This window comes from Barbus barbus, assembly GCF_936440315.1.
Source record: "Barbus barbus genome assembly, chromosome: 2".
Lineage (NCBI taxonomy): Eukaryota > Metazoa > Chordata > Actinopteri > Cypriniformes > Cyprinidae > Barbus > Barbus barbus.
In genome coordinates this window covers 46,160,344-46,181,383 of record NC_136730.1, presented here as the reverse complement: position 1 = coordinate 46,181,383, position 21,040 = coordinate 46,160,344, and the positions used below count along the sequence as shown (strand labels likewise).

The window sequence follows — 21,040 nt, the reverse complement described above, 5'->3', positions numbered from 1 at the left end:
GCTTATGAAATATTTATCAAATAACGTAAGTATAATCACCAATTTAGTTTGCAAATTTTACCTCAGAATAAAAGACGCGTCTATGAACACCGTGACAAAGGCTGATTTGGAGCAACGAAATAAAGTAATTTATAGTTATGAATGAATACATATAAAAATACACTGGACAAACAAAAGACACATGAATCAATGAATAAACTTGAATGAATGCATACACATATATATATATATATATAGAGAGAGAGAGAGAATACAAACAATATATACATAGCCTAAATACATATTATAAATAGATACAATATATGCATTATACAAAATTAATAGATAATATATGCATATTCTAAAAAAACCAAACAAAGTATATACACATTTACAGACTGTGAGCCCCACCTGAATGCTGCTGTGCCGATTCATCGAAGATGGATCTGACCTTCGTCCCAACCTCCGGCTTTCACAACAGTCCATCATGTCCCTCATCATGATTTTGTCTCAAGCGTTGTGCTAATTCTGCCCTACATGCATTATTGGGTGTTCTTCTTTGTAATATTATAATCATTTAGCAGAATGCTGTGTGTAGGGCTTCTGTTGGATGCCTGTCCCATCTAGTGTAGCTCTGATCACTGAGTGGACCCCAGACCTCACTTCCATACAGCGCTATGGGCTGAATCACACCATCAAAGATTTTACACCAAATTGGAAGCGGTATTTCAGTATTTTGGGATTGTTTCTTGATTGCATACAGAGCTCTTGGAGCTTTATCTTTGAGAGCATTCACTGCCGTACTGAACCTCCCCGATGCAGTGATGATCAGGCCGAGGTAAGTGTACTGCATCGTGTGTTCTAGACTGAACTGGGCGCTAAATCGACAAAGCATGCAAATATTTTTCCGTGTTTAGTCTGTTTTCCGTGTTTATTGATTAGGGTGTGTAAGGTGTAAATGTGGTCAGTAGTTCTATAATTAGGAAGAAAGCCAATCTGACTAGGACTCAGGACACTGTGTTCGTTAAGGAAGTTTACTATTCTATTGTTTAAAATACTGCTAAATAACTTCCCCAGATTACTGCTCACACAAATGCCTCTGAAATTATTAGGGTCCAGTTTGCCTCCACTCTTGTGAATAGGGGTAATACGTCCCTGGCTCCAGATGTCAGGAGAACAGCCTGAACTAAGTACAAGGTTGAATAATTTGAGCACAGCTGTCTGAAGCTCAGGTGTGCTGTGTTTCAGCATTTCACCCAGAATGCTGTCAGGGACACAAGACTTCTGACATCTTTGGCTTCTGAGTTTCTTCATCAGTTCTTCATGTGTAATTGGGAAGTCGAGAGGGTTTTGATTATTTTTAATTATGTTTTCATAAGTTTGTAGACTTTGTTTGATCTGATCAGAATTGTTAATGAGTTGTTTTGGAGGGATTTCTTTATATAATTTTTCATAATGTTTTGTCCAAATGTTTCCGTCTTGTATTGGCAGGTCTTGTGGTTTTGTTGTGCTCAGATTATTCCACATATCCCAGAACTGATTATGATTTATTGAATGTTCTATTTCTTGTAAACTTTTGGTCAGATGGTGTTTGTTTTTTGCTCTGATTGTGTCTTTGTATTGTTTGCAGGGGAATTAGAGAGAGGAAGATGAGGGCAGATTCTTTGAGTCGTGATTCTGTGTCTTGTAATTTCTCCTCTGATGCTCCAAGCTTCTTCAATGGAATATTACAGTAACTCCTCTGTTAATGAATCAGTGTCTTCTTAAAGATGCAGTTCGTAAGTTTTGCCTCGTTGTCTCCATCTCTGTTTGAAAGCCTGGTATTGCAGCTGTGTGCAGCATTATCTTCTGTGTGTCCGGCTCGAAGCTAATCGTTCTGAATCAGGCTACAGTAAGGTGGTAGTTTTGAACACTGGCTGGTTATGTACTTCCTCAAATATTGATTTCGTATTATTTTTAACCAAAATTTGTTATGGAGTGCAGCCTTAAGTGAAACGATAAATACAAAAAACATCAATATTTTAAACTTGACCGTCGTGTTGACTTTGTGTGGTTTCTGAAGTGGTTCTGTCCTCTTGCATTATAATCAGAAACATCTGGGATGACATGAGGGTCAGTAAATCATGAGAGAACTTCATTTTTGGGTGAACTATTCCTTTGAAGAGCAAGCTTCATTATTATTATTACCTTTATTTAACCAGAATAGAACTCATTGAGATTAAAAATCTCTTTTCCAAGAGCGTCCTGGCCAAGACAGGCAGCAGCACAATTAACAAGGTTGCAGACATAAAAACATGTAACATATAACATCAACATATAACAATTTATACAAGTAATAAATAATTATAAAGTTAAAAGAAATCAGAATTTCACATATTATCGGAAGCGATAAACAACAACAAGGATTGTCCGTCATAACTGAGTCAGTCAAAACATCTACAGCCAGTTTGTGTAGCTACCATGTTGTTTAAAAGTATTTTAAAATCAACCAATGAAACTGGCTCCTTAAGAATCAGGACATTTTGCAGCTGATTCCAAGTACAGGGGGCCGCATACTTAAACGCCCCTTTTCCCAGTTCAGTCCGGACTTGAGGGACAGATAATAATAATAAGTCCTCAGAACGAAGACAATATCTTCCTGTACATTTCTTTTCGATGTAAGATTGGAGATATGGGGGAAGCAGACCAAAAATTGCCTTATAGATAAAAATATACCAATGGATAAGTCTGCGGGTGGACAATGCAGACCAACCAACCCGATCATACAAAGAACAGTGATGGGTAAGTGCTCTAAAGTTTGTGATAAACCTAAGAGCTCCATGATAAACAGTATCTAACAGTTTCAAGCATGTGATGGAAGCATTCATGTATATAACATCGCCATAGTCCAGCACTGACAAGAAAGTGGCAGCAACAAGCCTCCTTTTGGCCTCAAAGGAAAAACATGATTTGTTTCTAAAATAAAAACCCAATTTCAGCTTTAGTTTTTTTACCAACTGTTGAATGTGAGGTTTAAAAGAGAGTGAATCATCAATTAGGATACCAAGATACTTGTATTGAGATACAAACTCAATCTCGGAGCCCTGAGAAGTAGTGATAGTTATAAGGTTCCGTGACTTTGAAGGGCTTGATTAGTTCATCTCGCCACTACTGAACTAATCAAGCGCTTCAGAATGATCTGTTATCAGTCAACAGTTGTGGGAGTAGAATGCGAGTCAGTAACAATTATATATTTTAAGACAAATCTGAACGCAAGCACATTAAGTCACTGTTCCTGTATTACAATTAATGTGGCCACAAATGTGTAGCTTAAAAAATGAGAAGCCTACTTGTTAGTTTACCAAAACAAAGCCGTATCAATTACACACATTAGAAGCTCTTTAAAGGAGTAGATGGGTGGCTCTTAAAAGAGCCTTTGTGGTGTGAGAGTGTCGGGCTGCTCTACTTGGAGCTGGTGTACTTGGTGACGGCCTTGGTGCCCTCAGACACGGCGTGTTTGGCCAGCTCCCCGGGCAGCAGCAGACGCACGGCGGTCTGGATCTCTCTGGAAGTGATGGTGGAGCGCTTGTTGTAGTGAGCGAGACGAGACGCTTCACCGGCGATGCGCTCGAAGATGTCGTTGACGAAAGAGTTCATGATCCCCATCGCCTTGGAAGAGATCCCGGTGTCAGGATGAACCTGCTTCATCACCTTGTAGATGTAGATAGCGTAGCTCTCCTTCCTGGTCTTTCTGCGCTTCTTTCCTCCCTTCCCCGCGGTCTTTGTGACGGCTTTCTTGGAGCCCTTCTTAGGCGCGGACTTCGCTGGTTCAGGCATGATGATGCTGACGAGTCAATGATGAGAGAGAGCCGGACAGAGCCGTTTATTCACGAACCTATGCTAATTTACACAGAGATGCGGTTTCTTCTGATTGCGTGTTTATACAGACCACACCCATTAACTCCACTGTGATTGGACAACTCCAAGTACCACGAGCCGGACGAGGGCCAATCGTAGGAGGCGAATTTTTAGTCCCGCCCACCGCTCCATGTTTAAGCGACATCAGCCCACGTGACTAATCTCCCTTTGTTTTAATTCCCGCTCTTTTTGTTAGACTCAAATATCAGTGTATTTTTTAACGCTTATAAACCCATTGAGAGAATCTGGAGAAAAGAGAGCAATAATGATTAGACACTTTATTTTCCTCTGCTGTCCCGCCAGTTTTACTTCTGCTTTTATAAATGACTTAAAGCTCATCAAAGCGCAGAATCAAACAAAAAGACAAGCTTATGCTCCAACTTTGAGAATCAGTATCAAATTCAGAATTAAATTACTTTGACAAGTGTTTCCAGATACGAGGAACTTATTAAAGACTCAAAAAAAATCAGTTTTGGTCTGAAATTTATGAAATGGGATATATTCTCTGTGCAACACAAGTGTTTTCACTTTCAGTGTTTATTCAGAAGCATGATGCTGCAACTCTTAATCTGGAGTATAACGCATGAACATGGTCTCTTTCTCTGAGAGTGTGTGTGGCTCTGAAAAGAGCCGTTGGGTTTGTTCTCCGGATTGAAGGCGTTTATCCTCCGAAGCCGTACAAGGTGCGTCCCTGTCGTTTGAGCGCGTACACCACGTCCATGGCGGTGACGGTCTTTCTCTTGGCGTGCTCGGTGTAGGTGACGGCGTCGCGGATAACATTCTCCAGGAACACCTTCAACACCCCGCGGGTCTCCTCGTATGGGGGGTGCACCGTGCCATGGATTACCAACCAAAGTCGGCAGTCGTGTAGTTTTTACGTGTGAGAAGGAGTACGTCGCAACACAGACGCGTGACACCAACGCCGGAGAAGGAGTACTTTGCCACCACAATAAATTAGTATTTTACCCTCATGTGTTTTTTTCCCCAAGTTTTCTTACTTTCTTTATCAATCATTAACTTTTTTATTTTACTTTCCTGTGTTCTGATGACATTGACTATATCCTTGATACTAATTGTGTATTGCATACAAACTTGTATGTCATTGATGTCATCTCTGTACTTTTTACAAACATAATAATTAAAAAAATACTTCATTTGCATTCTCTTGGAGATTAATGACAAATTATACACCATCAAAGTCGCAATTTTATGTTATGTTCACAGCTATTTACAACAACTTCAAATATAAACACAATTAATAATTATAATCTATACACAAAATATTCTGGGATATGTCATTCTGAGTTTTTACTTTTGATGGTGGTAAGAATTTTAATTAACACAACTGACTATACAATGTGTGAATAGCCTACATTAGCTCACGACTATATGCAATATTCTTTTCAGGAGATTAAGTCATTTTAATAGCCTATTATTTTCAAGAAATCAACAATGGCAAAATATATGACAAAAATACTATTCTAATCACAAATTTCAAAACAATGCAGGTTCATTTTCAATTGTTTTAACTAGGGCTATCAGTAATGATTATTTTGTTAATCATCTGCTGAAGATTTTATTTATATATTTTTGGTAATTAAGATAAGTGAACAATATCTTTTAGTACCAATTAAATACATGTAATAAAGCGGCAATAATAATTGGTTGAAATAAAGTATCAAAATGTATAAACAATAAACTTACGTATTTTATGTATTATAAGAAATGCCAGCAGACGGCCTGACGATTGTTGTTAAACTTTGCATCACCAGCAAACCATTGTTTATCTAATGATTAATTGCATTTACTCTGTAATGTTTGGCCACATATTTATGATAGAAATACTACAGCAACAGTTTAAAGTTTTATTTTGAAACCTTAACCATTTATTTATAAATATATTGATGCATTCTCATGTGTTGCTGGCTATGTTTTTAAGTTGCTACAAATCATTTCAACAGCACAAGTTTTGTCCGCATTCCCAAATGCAAGTTATTGTAGAAAAAAAGTACCAAGCATAGAATAAAATAATAGAAGGACCGTAAATGGTTTTGCCTCAAACTCAACTCTGTTGAACAGAACAGTACCAGAGGGTTAAAGGGATAGGATTGTTTATATTGTCCCAAACAAGTATTTCTTTTTTTTGCTTCTTTGGAAAATAAAAATTAAAAGGAGACTTATGGAAGACTTTTCCATGTCCCTCAAAAATATGATTATTGAGATTTCTTAAAATAAACAATGGTTCATTGCAGAGAAATTGTGAAAACTCTTGAAACCATTAATATTTACTGTACAGCTCAGCTGTACATATTTATGTTTTCTTGTGTTTTTTCCTATGTTTTTTTTTTTAAATTGTAAATTGATATTCTCCTTTTGATATTGATATTCAATGTAGGCTATTAGCCTATGGAAGTTTCATCATAACCTGCAGTTTTTTCTTGAACACGGTGTACCCATTTTCCTGTCTAATGTTTTCTCATTTTTCCAAAGGTACTAAATGTATAATCAAATCTAAGTAAATAATTGAATGTTCCTTTCTATTTCTGCTTGTTACTCTATTTACCAGCATTTCTTTGGATGTTATAAAACCATTTTTTCTTTCTGCCATCTACTTTTCACATTGTTTTATTAACTTCATCTCAGTCTTACCAATTTACTTTCATGCCTATATATATATAAAACTTTCCTTTGGCTACCTTTTCACATTTACCTGCCAATGAATACGTCCTTACTAACTCAAGAGATTGCATTACAGTAAAATAAAACGATTTGCTTTTAATAAAACAGTCATTAATACAATTTCTAGACAATTCTGAGCCAAACAGAACATGAAATAGATAATTAACTATTAATACTTGAATTAGGTGTTGAGGCAGTTATCAAGGTGTTGAGGGTTGCATGATAATTACAGACAGGTGTGTTGGAGCAGTGTTGGAGCTGAAGGCTGTAGTAGCTCTTCAGGAGCAGGGCTGGAGACCCCTTGTCTATACAAATTATGATCTTTTTGGTTATTTCTTTCACCCACTGTTGTAGTGCAGGAGGGGTTCCAATTCATGTTTTGGAGTCTGCACATTTTGTATCTCTCCCTTATCTGACATACACCTTTCAGCACTCTCTATTTTTCCACCATCAAATATTAGTGATTCACATTTCACAAACTTACATGTAAATGGACTATATAAAATTACACTGTCAATACACAAGTTACATAAATCAATGCATTTATTTCCATTCAAAGTTAATACAAATTAATAATATTAGACTAAAACGATTCCTTATATTATAGCTCCATCTAGTGGACAAGGTTAATATCCAAGCCTTCAGGTTGCTGTTGAAATTGCTGATGATTTAGAGCAGTGGCTTTCAATCCTGGAAATAAGGGAGACTTGCAAAATGTGCAGAGCGGTGGGTCCCCAGGACCAGGATTGAAAACCACTGATTTAGAGCAGTGGTTATAATGCCAAAATACAATTATAATAGTTCAGGAGGAGAACAGCAAATTCTAAACCAGGAGTTCTCAACTGATTAGGATTGGAGCTAAACTCTGCAGGAAAGTGGACCTTGAAGACCATAGCTGACAACCCCTGGTTCAGAATTTGCTGTTCTCCTCCTGAGCATCAGAAATTCATACATCTATTATAACTGCTCCTCTTTTTGGTCAGAAGTTACCATGTTAGTATTAATTTGTTGTAACAAATTTAATAATAATAATAATCATAAAAATCCTTTCTACCATCAACTTTTTACTGTTTCACTTTTTGTAAACTCTTATTTTCCAAAATAGATAAGCTATATACATGAAACCAAGAATGTTTTCCCAGAATAACTTGTTCTGCACCACATTTAATGTTGAAGAAAATGTTAAAAGACTTAAAGAAAATTCAGGCAAGATCACGAAGGAACAAAAAAGAAAGAAAAATTAGGGCCATAGCATCCAACTTAAAATAATGCCTTTAATGTTCAAAACATGTTTAATTTATTCACTTCAACACTAACATAACAGCCAATACACACACACACACATACATAATACATGAAATAAATGTAGAATTCTTATGGATTATTGTCACTTGTTAGTTAACCAATTACTGTAAAATCTGTATGTATCAGGCGTCATGGAATGCGACGTACATAGAGACGACGTATGTATCAGGCGTCATGGAATGCGACGTACATAGTTCAGACGTACCAATCACATGTCATTTTTTATGTAAATTTCTCACGTACGCCGCCGTCACGTCGCCGCCTAAGATTGGTTCTACAGTGACGTCGCCGTGACGTCGCCGCGGGACTATCGTCTGCCCTCCCTATCAATCCCATTCAAAATTTGACACGGTCTGACGGCGACGGAAGGGTAGACTGCTCCTTCTCCTTCTCCTGCTGAGCCTTAGAACGGCACGGCCTGCCCCTCATATCCTCGTAGATCAGACCGGAGATGCGCTTGACGCCGCCGCGGCGCGCGAGACGACGAATGGCGGGTTTGGTGATTCCCTGGATGTTATCCCGCAACACTTTCCGGTGCCGCTTAGCGCCTCCTTTCCCGAGCCCTTTACCGCCTTTACCTCTTCCAGACATGATCGAGCTGCTTCTGTTACTGTCAAAAATGAATGTGTTATAAGCGCTTCAGAGAGGCCTGTTACATATGCTTACAGGACCTAACTGAAACCAGCTCCGCGGCACATTCCCTCCCCGCCAGCAGTTAGATCAGGAAACAGGTGGTTTATCGCCAATCTAAGGATGTCTGTCCCTTTGTTTCGTTTTATAATCCATGTTTTTATCAAATTAATTTGACAGTGATTTATATAAGATCCGTAGGTTTTCTCAATTCCCCTTAAATATACACATATGACAACAAAATAATGTGCATTTTCACATTAAACATCGCATCAGACATTTAAGACGCACTTTAAACATGTCGATTTATAATATAGTAATCCTATAAATAATTGCCCTTGGCTGTATACACATGCATATTACAAGCAGGATCATTTCAATTGTATCTACAGAAGTGTGTTAATAAGAGTTAATTAAGAAAGGCACATCCACATTTTTTTTCCTCATGTTTGCTTGTGTACTCTTTTGTAGTAAAATGGGAAATAGGAACGAAGACAGACAGAATTGATTAAAGACTCGAGTACACCGTTAATCTCTATGGTTTATACTCAGTATTACAGTGAAACGGTCTCGTTCAGTGCAGTGTTGGTGGCTCTTAAAAGAGCCTTTGGGGTGTCGCTGCAGCGGCGGGTTTAAGCGCGCTCTCCGCGGATGCGGCGCGCCAGCTGGATGTCTTTGGGCATGATGGTGACTCTCTTGGCGTGGATGGCGCACAGGTTGGTGTCCTCAAACAGACCGACCAAATAAGCCTCGCTGGCCTCCTGCAGGGCCATGACAGCGGAGCTCTGGAAGCGCAGGTCCGTCTTGAAATCCTGCGCGATTTCTCGCACCAAGCGCTGGAAAGGCAGTTTGCGGATCAGCAGCTCGGTGGACTTCTGATAACGGCGGATCTCTCGGAGAGCCACGGTCCCGGGCCTGTAACGGTGGGGCTTCTTGACGCCACCGGTGGCTGGGGCGCTCTTCCGGGCGGCTTTAGTAGCGAGCTGCTTCCTCGGGGCTTTGCCGCCGGTGGATTTACGAGCCGTCTGCTTGGTTCTTGCCATCGCGAAGATTAACTTCTGTCTCCGTTAGAAGGACGTAGAAAATATATACTGCTCTCTGTTACACGCTGCTTTTAAAGCATGAAATGGCCACGAACTGATGATGTTATGAATGTGCAGCGGCTTGTGATTGGCTGATGTGTGACGTCTGCTCATGACTGCTAGCCAATGACTGCGCAGCTTCTGTTTTCAAACGAGGCTGTTTGTGTTTCCCGCTCGAAATGCTTTGTTGTGTTTATTACTTTACAATCAAACACACTCTACACTAACACATCAAAATAACATCACAATTTAATTTGTATAAAATCACTGCAACTGGACAACTATCTTACAAATGTAATGTTATATATATATATATATATATATATATATATATATATATATATATATATTGTGGGTCATTTGACAGAAATGTCCACTTGGCAAGATGTCTTAGAATGTATTTATTTTTCTAACATTTAATCTTAGACCACAATATTATATATATTTTGCCTTTATGAATACATATAAATTACAGCTTAATGATTTATTTATTTTTTTGTGCAATTATTTATTGAGCACATGCACCTTTTTTGTCACAGAGGGGTATTCCAGAAAGCTTGGTTAACTTACCATTTGGTAAATCATAACCTCTGGGTTGATTTACCCCAAACCCGCATACCATGAGTATGTCGGTTCCAAAACACCTGAGAAGAGTTAGTTTAATCAACCTCCTACTGGTTACCCAGAGTTAATGCGCGTGCATGAAGGCGTTTTCAATGGATCGCCGGTTTCACGAGTCAAAATGGAAAATGACAACGAAAAAAAGAGAGCGGCATACTTTATTGAGGCGGAGTTGGAGGTTTTAATGCACGCATACGAGGAATTCAAGCCAATAATAATGAAAAAAAGCAATACGGCTGCATGGGCTAAAGAAAGAGAGTTGGCTTGGCAAAAAATAACAGACAGAGTAAATGCGTGAGTGTATTAAATTGCAAATTTGATATTGCCTCCCCTTTTATTATAGTGCACAATAATTAAGCACCCCTTCCGCATCCTTTTGACTGTTAAATCACTACGAAAGCATTTGCTTTTCCTGCCATTCATTTCTTTAGATTAAAATTGCCAGTGTATATTGACTAGGAATATATGGTTTCTTATTTAATAAGGTGTAATCCTTCTGGAGCCAGAAGAACTTTGAGCCAAGTCAAAATGAAACACAAAAACAAAAAGGTAATAGTTGATTACACAATTACTGAACTATTTATTAAACACGATTTAGTATATTCTTTCTGTCATGTAGCTAATAGAAAGAAGGCTGAAGCCCACCTCCCCTCACCCCATCTGAGGAGCTGGCTCTGTCCCTTAATAAAGGCCGTTCCAGGGGGCACTTCATCACACACACCGTGCACCACAAGTAACATGGTGAAATGTACGTTTGCCACTGTGATTTGTTCTCATTATGACTTAATAAATTACTCTGTCACTTATAAAGGCTTTTTGAACATGCTTAACGTTTTTATGCAGGCTTACTTTATTTAACTACATATGACTTTATTTAACTACATAGGCTACTGTGGTCTTAGTTATATTGCTTTGATATTTTTTCCTGCATTATTGGTTTCTCTTTGATAATATTGAGAATTGTATGGGTTGTATTTTCTTATAGATGCTGACAGAGGGATTGTATTATTGGACCCTACAGAAAGAACACAGTCTGTCACATCTGTAAGTGTTTTGTTGTCAGGTACCTTTAGTTGCTTTTAGATATTTTTTTTATGTTTATTTTTGCCAGATAATGTATACTTGCATATTTCCACTGAAGGATGAAGATGAAGAGACCACATCTGCTGTGACAGAAGTGGACAATGCTGGTAGATCCACTGAGGTATGATGCACACCATTATAATGCATGCCCCCTTTTTACATTAGAGTAACAAACTGTCATTGTCCTTTCACAGTACATACCTGGGGATTTGCAGGTTATCTTCAGAGAGTAAGTTCCTATGGTTACATACATACCCAGAAAGTTACCTCCGTTTTTGGAACCGAAAGTTGAGGTTATCCACTAACTTACCCTTAAACTTACCCGGGTATGTCACATAACCTGCTTTCTGGAATACCCCCCTGGTGTTACCTTCTTTGGCAATATTAAAGGCTTTTATGAAATATTATTTCTCAGCACATAGTTACAGAATAAATGATGAAAATGCAAGAAATAAGGAGCTGATTGATTTAATGTGAGAGAGAAATCTTCACTGGAGTAATTCATGAGGAAGATATCAAACCACATGTTGTCAATCATGCTTTACTCACTAAATTAAGAAGCTTAATTCATTTGTATTCTAGTTTTTTACCGTTCCCTAACAATAAAGCAGGTCATATCAGTGACTTCAACTAAAAGCTTCATATGAAATCATGAGATAAAAGAGACAGTGGACTTATGATCCTTTTCTTCACAGATCTTCAGGAAACAGGAGGAAGTTTAGTGATTTTTATTTCTAAATAAATTATGTTTGTTAAACGGTAACACCGGTGACATAACTCCAGGAGACCAGTGTTTTCATTATATATACTTTATGAGATTTACTCCGCATTTAGGTTTTGTTTTTATGCTATTAACACTATATATTTGATAGCTATGAATACATCGCATTTTAAATGGAAGAAAAACCTGTTTTTGAGTCAAAATAAAGCACTTTCCCTCAGTGCATGGCTGTGGAGACGAGCAGTTTTGTGGTGCTTGGAGTTTTATATAATTAATTAAACTAAATATTACCACATTAACGGCTCAGGAACATGTATTTGTTCAAATAACATTTAATTTTAAAATACAAAGAAATTGTAACCATAAAGTGATTTAAGGGTAATATTTCTGTAAAGGCTAAGGTTATTTTTTTCATAAAATCCCACATATATATATATATATATATACACACAGCTCTGGATTCTCGTGGTTATGCCACATGAGACAATTACAGATGAAATGTAAATATTATTTGTACTTACAAATATCAATTTACATCTGTACATAAACCTACATATTGATTAAATCTACAATAAACCATAAAAATACAAGTTTGATGTTAATAAAGTCTGCTTGATTATATGCATTTACTGCAGGTCTCTCCTGATAGAGAATGGAGGAAGAAAGAAAGGACAGCTCTCTCTCAGATGAAGTGTGTGGCTCTGAAAAGAGCCTTTGTTGGAGAAGCAGGCCGGACTCGGTTTACTTGGCTTTGGCGGGTTTCTCGGTCTTCTTGGGCAGCAGCACGGCCTGGATGTTGGGCAGCACGCCGCCCTGAGCGATGGTCACTCCGCCCAGCAGTTTGTTCAGCTCCTCGTCGTTGCGCACCGCCAGCTGCAGGTGACGGGGAATGATGCGGGTCTTCTTGTTGTCCCTCGCTGCGTTTCCAGCCAGCTCCAGGATCTCAGCGGTCAGATACTCGAGCACAGCCGCCAGATAGACGGGAGCACCGGCACCGACGCGCTCTCCGTAGTTACCTTTGCGGAGAAGCCTGTGAACACGACCGACGGGGAACTGCAGTCCTGCCCTGGACGACCGAGTCTTGGCCTTCGCTCTCGCTTTGCCGCCGGTTTTTCCTCTACCGCTCATGATTGATCGATTAAACTACTTCGTTTAATTAACAAACAAATAATAAAGCTATGAGTCTCGCTGTTCTGTTTATAAAAGAGCGAGCCGGTCGCCCATTGGTTTAGAGCCTTGTAAGATTTTAAACCAATCACTGAGCTTTCCTCCAACACTCACCGCCAAGGCCACGCCTCCACAGCTCGCGACCGATTGTGCTGCATTTAGACTAAACACACGACAGAAAACATTAAAGAAACTGGATGGGGTGCTCGATAAATTTAAAATATGTAAATCAATGCAAAAGAACATTAGTAAATATGTGACCCTAGACCACAAAACCAGTCATAAGGGTCCATTTTTTTAAATTGAGATGTACAAATGATCTGAATAAATGATCTTTCCATTGATGTCTGGTGTGTTAGGATTGGACAATATTTGGCTGAGATACAACTCTTTGAAAATCTGGAATCTGAGGGTGCAAAAAAATCTAAATATCCTCCTGAGACCCAACTATGCAGTTTTTGAGACCTCACATGTCCACTGTAGAGGACACCGGGACTAAAAGCATGTTTATTATGCATTTTAAGAGACAACAATTGAATAGTAAAATTAATTATATATCCATTTTGTTATTAAATATTAGATATTATTATGAAAAGCTGGCCATTTATTACTAACAATATGACAATTCCTTTTTCAACACACTGTCCCAACAGCAACACATTAATATGCAAATTAGATACAGTATACATACACTGTTTAATGGAAAAAACAGTTTATGGAATTTTTTACACACATATTGCATGAAACAAAATGGAATATCAAATAATTTTGTAACATAGTTGAGAATCATCCTTAAAAAAAATCGATTGGTGATTTAAACAAAAATCCCATTGTTTTTGCCTTTTTGATGTCTATTCATGCCATTTTATTTTTAGAAAAAACTTAGTCCTAGTGTCTTCTTCAAAGGACATTGAATAAAACGTGAATATATATATATTTTTTTTTTTCAAAAATGTTAATTTTCCATTTTTTTTCTAATGCTCTAAATAATGCAATGACATGAAAAAATACTAAGTTCACAAAACTTTTTTCTTTCTTTTTTTGAGAGGGGGGTCTCCGGAGGATATTAAGAAAAAGTTGTTCAAATGAAGTTTTTAGCAACACATTTTACTAATCTGAAAATTAAGTTTTGATATATTTACAGTAGAAAATGTACAAAATATCTTCATGGAACATGATCTTAATATCCTTATGGTTTTGTCATAAAATAAAAATGTATAATTTTGATCCATACAATGTATTGTTGGCTATTGCTACAAATATACCTGTGTTACTCATGACTGCTTTTGTGCTGCAGGGACAGATATTGTTTTTAAACTAAATTTAGATGATGATCCATTCAATGTTCATAATACAAGTGAATAAGTTTTTTCTAAATGCAGTCAATCTGTAAAACATTGTGAGTCGAGGTAAACTCATATACAATCTAATAATTGACTTATAAAGAGTCTAAATGCAGGTGTTTTGCTCTTTCTCTGGAGTGAGTGGGTGGCTCTGAAAAGAGCCTTTGGGGAATAAAACAGAAGATTTATTTCTTCTTGGGAGCTGCCTTTTTAGGCTTTGCAGCTTTAGGTTTAGCAGCTTTAGGCTTAGCCGTCTTGGGTTTGGCGGCCTTGGTCTTTTTGGGGCTCTTGGCTGCTTTCTTGGGCGCCGCTGGCTTCTTCGTCTTCTTGGGGCTCTTGGTCACTTTCTTAGCGGCCGCGGCGGCGGGTTTCTTGGCCTTCTTGGGTGATTTCTTAGCGGCGGGCTTCTTTGCCGCTGCGCTCTTGGGCTTCTTGGCAGCAGCGGGCTTCTTGGCTTTAGGAGCCGCTTTCTTGGCCGGCTTCTTCTTGGTCTCGGCTTGCTTCTTGCTGATCTTGAAGGAGCCGGAGGCGCCGGTCCCTTTGACCTGCAGCAGGGTGCCTTTAGTCACCAGGCTCTTGATGGCGATCTTGACGCGGGAGTTGTTCTTCTCCACGTCGTAGCCGCCGGCAGCGAGAGCTTTCTTCAGCGCGGCGAGGGACACGCCGCTCCTCTCCTTGGACGCGGACACGGCTTTGACGATCAGCTCACCGACGCCTGGACCTGCTTTCTTGGCTTTGGCGGCGGCCTTCTTCTTGGGCGCTTTGGCCGGCGGAGCTGCAGCTGGAGCGGTTTCTGCCATTTCTCGGAGCGGATTAACAGTCTTTCAAACACTGAGTTCAATGAGTGGCGCTCGAGCGGCGCTGCGCTCTTAAACAACACATGAGAACCTCATAGACTCAACCCGCCGCTCCGTGTCCGCGCGCCTCCGCGAGCCCCTCGCTTGTGTTTTCTTCTCCTATATTTAAGGACAAAACTCGAGTGATGAAATGGTTTAGCGCAGTAGAAACACAGTGAACACCAAGCAGAGGTTCTCGGCTTTCTGTGGAGAGTAAAATACTCGGCGAGGAAATGTTTGTTTTGCTCCGGTCAGATCAAACTCAAGGCGAGCATCAGCCCCAGAACACAGCCGCGTGTGAATCTAATGCCTTGTTTAAGTGTAAAAGTTGATAACAGATTAAAATCATCCTCTGTGTGTTTCAGAAACAGTCTGGAAGTGAATATAATGAAATGATCTTCAGTGAAAGGCGTGTGCAGTGTTTCATACAGCTGCTGTTTTGGGCGGCTTGAAGCACAAACATCTGGAGTTTGAGACTCATGGCAAGTCAGCATACTAATAATAATAATAATAATAATAGTTTGGAAAGTGAGGAATGTGTTTATATGACTTAATAGGAATTAGCCACCATTTTCACAAAAAAGAAAAATAAATAAATAAAAATAATTACAAAAAATGGTGAGATTTCACTCTTCATTGAAGATGTAAGCATTTGAGTTTTTGTCTTGCAATTCTGACTTTTAAAGTTTGATAAAACAATATTATATGTTTTGATTTGTTCTTTGTGCTACAGATGAACAGAATGTCTTTGTCTTTGTTTCTTTATTCATGTTTGTCATATTAACTCAGATACTTTGATCTCCAGACAATACAAACAAGATGCATGAGAGCCTCTTTTCCTCCTGTCCTTGTTTCCTTCTCTTCACTCAGAATGATTCAGTGCAAAACAGTCTGCGTCAGTGGACGTGCATCTCATGCTTCATATCATCTGAAATCAATCGTCTCATGTCCAGAGAAATCAACTAAAGTCAGAGAGTTCAGAGATACTTTACTTGTTTGGCCTTTTCTTTCCCGGGCCTTCAGTCCAAATCATCTCCTGTTTGTCAACAGCCAGGGTGCAAAATTATTACATTTACATTTAGTCATTTGGCAGACGCTTTTATCCAAACTAATTATATATTATAAATTAGTTATAATATAAATGACCATCAATTGGCTTCTCAACCTGAAATTCAAGTTCATAATAAAATGGAGTTACGATTTTAAATGAAATTTTGTTGAACTCAAAAAAAAAAGATAATAAAAAGAAAATAAGATAACAAAATAAATAATAATAAACATAAAGTTTCATATAAGTGCAATTTGTTATGCATTTGAGCAGATGCGGCGAGGAGCCCGAGCAGTAAACTGTTATGAACCTGCTGGTTTGAGTCGAAGAGTGGGTCAAAAGCAATAAAACGCTCGTACAGGGCACAGCAGTGTATTAAGCGGCTCTGTCCCGGTTGGTGTTTCGGGGCGGAAAGCAGATAGTGATATGACCTGCGCTTTAAATGGAGTCGAAAGCACTTTAGGCACATAACCTTTTCTAGGCTTCAAGGTGAGTCTGCAATCACCTGGCCCGAATTCAATACACGCGTCGTCAATTGAAAGCGCTTGTAGGTCTCCAACTCGCTTAACAGAGGCCAGCGCGAGCAGGAGCGCTGTCTTGAGAGAGAGCGCTCGCAAGCTCGCTGATTGTATGGCTCGAACGGGGGTCCCGTGAGAGCGTCAAGCACTAGCGCCAAGTCCCAAGTGGGTAGAGTAGAAGGGCGAGGAGGGTTCAGCCTTCTTGCTCCTTTTAAAAACCGTGTGATCATGTCATTTCTGCCGATCGGGCGATTTTCAACGTGCGCGTGAAAGGCTGTTATAGCGGCCACATACACTTTCAATGTGGATGGCATACGACCGCTATCAAATCGCTCTTGAAGGAAGACAAGGATTATTGATATTGGGCAGCTGATTGGGTCTTCGCCCCACAATACGCACCAACTTGAAAAAACTCTCCATTTATGTGTGTAGAGACGCCTTGTGGAGGGAGCCCTAGCCTCAGATATAGTGTTCAGCACGCGCTGAGGAAGCGCATCTGTTACTGGCAAGCTCCGTCAAGCGGCCAGACATGAAGGCTCCATGACTCCGGATTTGGGTGCCAAATCGTCCCTTGTGCTTGAGAGAGAAGGTCCCTCTTCAGTGGGATAGTCCACGGGGGGGCTACCAGCATCTCCACCAGTTCTGGGAACCAATGGCCTTCGATTGCTTCTGCGCTTCAACGAAGCGCTCCGTGAACGTCTCTACCGCCGCTCCAAAGAGACCTGAGGGATTCACGGGAGCATCCAGAAGAGCCGTCTTCTCTGAATCTTTCAACTCGGTCAGAGTCAGCCCCAGGTGACGATCCAGCACCACAAGATTCCCCATATTGCGGCCGATCGCTCGAGCTGTCACCTTTGTCGCTCTGAGGGCCAGATCTGTGGTGCGTCTGAGCTCTCTGAAGACTTCAGGGTCTGGGCCACCTTCATCCAGGGACCACGACTTCGCTATCTCGTCGTGCACCTCCGGGAAAAAGGGGCCGGGTCTCCGCGGGGTGTCCTTTCGGACCGACTGAAGGAACCACTCGTCCAGACGGCTTCTGGCCGGCTCGGTAGGAGGCGCCCACTCCAGACCGAGCTCATGAACCACCTTGGTCAGGACGCGTAGGAGCTCAACATCACTGTGATGGAGGTCCCTAGCGTCACTGCTGGGCGCAGTGTAATCCAGTGGGCTGTTGGACCGCTCCTCTCTCGCAGACGCTGCCACCGAGATGGCATCATCCTCATCCTCCTCCATGGCTCCGAAAGACACCACATCTTGCGCGCCGGGGAAGGGGCGGAGATCAGCGGCCATGAAGCGCACTGGAAGGGGACCTGCAGCAGGGGGGTGAGAAGCGTGTGGGCACTGAGTCGGCACGGTCTCGTCACCCGACCCGGACAGATCCGCATTAGAAACTCGCGGCACTTTACTCTTTGGCTCAGAGGAAGAGCGTGGCAGAGCTAGTTGGGCGAGTTCATCGCCTTGGACGATGGCCACACGGAGCCTGAGAGTCCGGAGACTCATATCTCCGCAGTGGGGGCAGTCCGACCCCCCAAGCGCCGCCTCTGCGTGGGCGCGATCCAGGCAGAAGACGCACGATTCGTGGCCATCAGAGGGTTCAATTGGCTCTACACAGGAGAGGCAATCGCGAGAGGTCATCTTTGTTCGTCCGAAGCTCACCGGAACACAGCAGGGGAAGAAGTCGTGTCCGCTGCAGCGTGTAGATCACGGTGAGTAGTAGATTCTTTGATAGGCTTCTTGCTGAAGGAATTAATTCTGAATGGATGACGTACAAGCGCTGCTTTATATAGTGACGAGCCCCCTCATATTTCGCGCCCTTGAACGCCATTGGCCAGTTTCACTTGCGTGATTCAATAAGGCTTCAGTAATATTCGAGGAAAATGTATTTCCCAAAGCAATGTAGAGTGACCGAATTGAAGGGGAACCTGTTTATGTGGATACTCCTCAAGACAGTAATTCTGATATAATTCTGTGTGTATTTGCTGATGAAGACGTGAAAGAGAACTCAATTTGGTGCTCGCGGCCTGTCCGAGCTCAGGCCTTGAAATCTTAAAAAAAAAGGAAACATATTTACAAAATTTGTAAATTGTAAGGACAATCAGTTTGCTTTTCTTTTCTGTAAAAAGAAAATGAACCACACCCGATTCTAAGAAGTGAGATCTGTATCAATAACGCCAGCAAACTCTCAAAGTATCTCCTATATTGTGAAAGTTGTTTGGATGAATAATGCAGTGGCTTTGACTCAACGGGTGAAAATACTTGATGTGTGTTGCACAGAGAATATATCCCTTTTCATACGTTTCAGACCTAAACTGATTACTATATTTTTTTGTCTTTAAAAAATTCCTTGTATCTGGGAACATCTGTCAAAGTAATTTAATTCTGAATTTGATACTGATTCTCAAAGTTGGAGCATAAGCTTGTCGTTTTGTCTGATGCTGCGCTTTGATTAGCTTTAAGTCATTTATAAAACAATCAAGTGGTAGTTGAAGCAGAAGTAAAACTGGCGGGACAGCAGAGGAAAATAAAGTGTCTAATCATTATTGCTCTCTTTTCTCCAGATTCTCTCAATGGGTTTATAAGCGTGAAAAAATACACTGATATTTGAGTCTAACAAAAAGAGCGGGAATTAAAACAAAGGGAGATTAGTCACGTGGGCTGATGTCGCTTAAACATGGAGCGGTGGGCGGGACTAAAAATTCGCCTCCTACGATTGGCCCTCGTCCGGCTCGTGGTACTTGGAGTTGTCCAATCACAGTGGAGTTAATGGGTGTGGTCTGTATAAACACGCAATCAGAAGAAACCGCATCTCTGTGTAAATTAGCATAGGTTCGTGAATAAACGGCTCTGTCCGGCTCTTTCTCATCATTGACTCGTCAGCATCATCATGCCTGAACCAGCGAAGTCCGCGCCTAAGAAGGGCTCCAAGAAAGCCGTCACAAAGACCGCGGCGAAAGGAGGAAAGAAGCGCAGAAAGACCAGGAAGGAGAGCTACGCTATCTACATCTACAAGGTGATGAAGCAGGTTCATCCTGACACCGGGATCTCTTCCAAGGCGATGGGGATCATGAACTCTTTTGTCAACGACATCTTCGAGCGCATCGCCGGTGAAGCGTCTCGTCTCGCTCACTACAACAAGCGCTCCACCATCACTTCCAGAGAGATCCAGACCGCCGTGCGTCTGCTGCTGCCCGGGGAGCTGGCCAAACACGCCGTGTCTGAGGGCACCAAGGCCGTCACCAAGTACACCAGCTCCAAGTAGAGCAGCCCGACACTCTCACACCACAAAGGCTCTTTTAAGAGCCACCCATCTACTCGATGAAAGACTGAGTGCGTTTATATCTAATTGGCACATAACGTTATCTATATCTGTAGATCGCTGACTTCCATTTGTTGACATGACATGGTTAGATTCAGATGGTAAATATAATATATTATGATGGGCGTCCATATTAGTGATAATCACCATGTTTAGAATGAAACCATCATTTTATAATGTGATATTAATCATATAATAAAATATAATTTGTTCTTACTAGTGTAAATATATATTAAATTATTATTGGATCTGCTTCCATACTTTCAAAGTCTTTACTTATTAAAATGATTTTGTTTCGGTTTTAAATTATATTTTTTATATTAACGTTTTAATGACAGTATATTTATTGAACAAAAAATTATTTTTCAAAATAAGCAGAAAATGCTACAAACTTTGCTAAATTAATCTGAACAAGTATCAGCTTAGACATTATTTAAATATATTTTAGCGGAAGTATTTGTATCACGGTGTAAAAGGTTCCTGTTGCCACCTCATACTTTTATAAGATTATTAAAATAACTTGATTTATTTTCACACAAAATCTGTTTCTCCATTAATGTTAAATATAACGTCTATATTTTTCTACATTTTAAGCACAGAGAATAGCATATTTTTTCTTCAGAGGGGCGATTGGCCAATCAGAACTCAGTACTGTAACAAGCTCAACTTTTGAAGATCTTTAAAGAGAAGACAACAGAAGATATGATTTTTCTTTGATTAGAAGTCATTCTCCTGACATAATGTATGTGTGACTGTGAAGAACTGAGAGACGATAGGAGAGCTGACTATCCAACTTTTAGAGAAAAAAAAACACG

The 21,040-nt window shown here is 40.2% G+C and overlaps 6 protein-coding genes across 6 annotated transcripts; 1 reads left to right on the top strand and 5 right to left on the bottom strand.

Moving 5' to 3' along the window:
• Window positions 1-3,373: 3,373 nt before the first annotated feature.
• Window positions 3,374-3,795, bottom strand: LOC306885695 (histone H2B 1/2; the record flags this gene model as incomplete). Its single annotated transcript, XM_079442402.1, has 1 exon — window positions 3,374-3,795. The coding sequence occupies one exon, from the start codon at window positions 3,793-3,795 to the stop codon at window positions 3,421-3,423; it is 375 nt and encodes a 124-aa protein (XP_079298528.1). The 3' UTR covers window positions 3,374-3,420.
• A 742-nt stretch (window positions 3,796-4,537) lies between these two features.
• On the bottom strand, window positions 4,538-8,451 carry LOC306881743 (histone H4-like; the record flags this gene model as incomplete). The annotated part of the gene is made up of 2 exons (XM_079435987.1): window positions 4,538-4,687; window positions 8,209-8,451. 2 exons carry the CDS (start codon window positions 8,449-8,451, stop codon window positions 4,538-4,540), a joined length of 393 nt encoding a protein of 130 aa, XP_079292113.1.
• A 671-nt stretch (window positions 8,452-9,122) lies between these two features.
• Window positions 9,123-9,533, bottom strand: LOC306880096 (histone H3.2; the record flags this gene model as incomplete). The annotated part of the gene is made up of 1 exon (XM_079433401.1): window positions 9,123-9,533. One exon carries the CDS (start codon window positions 9,531-9,533, stop codon window positions 9,123-9,125), a length of 411 nt encoding a protein of 136 aa, XP_079289527.1.
• Window positions 9,534-12,738: 3,205 nt separating this feature from the next.
• On the bottom strand, window positions 12,739-13,125 carry LOC306883976 (histone H2A; the record flags this gene model as incomplete). Its single annotated transcript, XM_079439560.1, has 1 exon — window positions 12,739-13,125. One exon carries the CDS (start codon window positions 13,123-13,125, stop codon window positions 12,739-12,741), a length of 387 nt encoding a protein of 128 aa, XP_079295686.1.
• Window positions 13,126-14,692: 1,567 nt separating this feature from the next.
• LOC306885630 (histone H1-like) lies at window positions 14,693-15,343 on the bottom strand (the record flags this gene model as incomplete). The annotated part of the gene is made up of 1 exon (XM_079442290.1): window positions 14,693-15,343. Exon 1 carries the CDS (start codon window positions 15,305-15,307, stop codon window positions 14,693-14,695), a length of 615 nt encoding a protein of 204 aa, XP_079298416.1. The 5' UTR covers window positions 15,308-15,343.
• A 4,450-nt stretch (window positions 15,344-19,793) lies between these two features.
• LOC306885722 (histone H2B 1/2-like) lies at window positions 19,794-20,168 on the top strand (the record flags this gene model as incomplete). The annotated part of the gene is made up of 1 exon (XM_079442454.1): window positions 19,794-20,168. One exon carries the CDS (start codon window positions 19,794-19,796, stop codon window positions 20,166-20,168), a length of 375 nt encoding a protein of 124 aa, XP_079298580.1.
• Window positions 20,169-21,040: the final 872 nt, after the last annotated feature.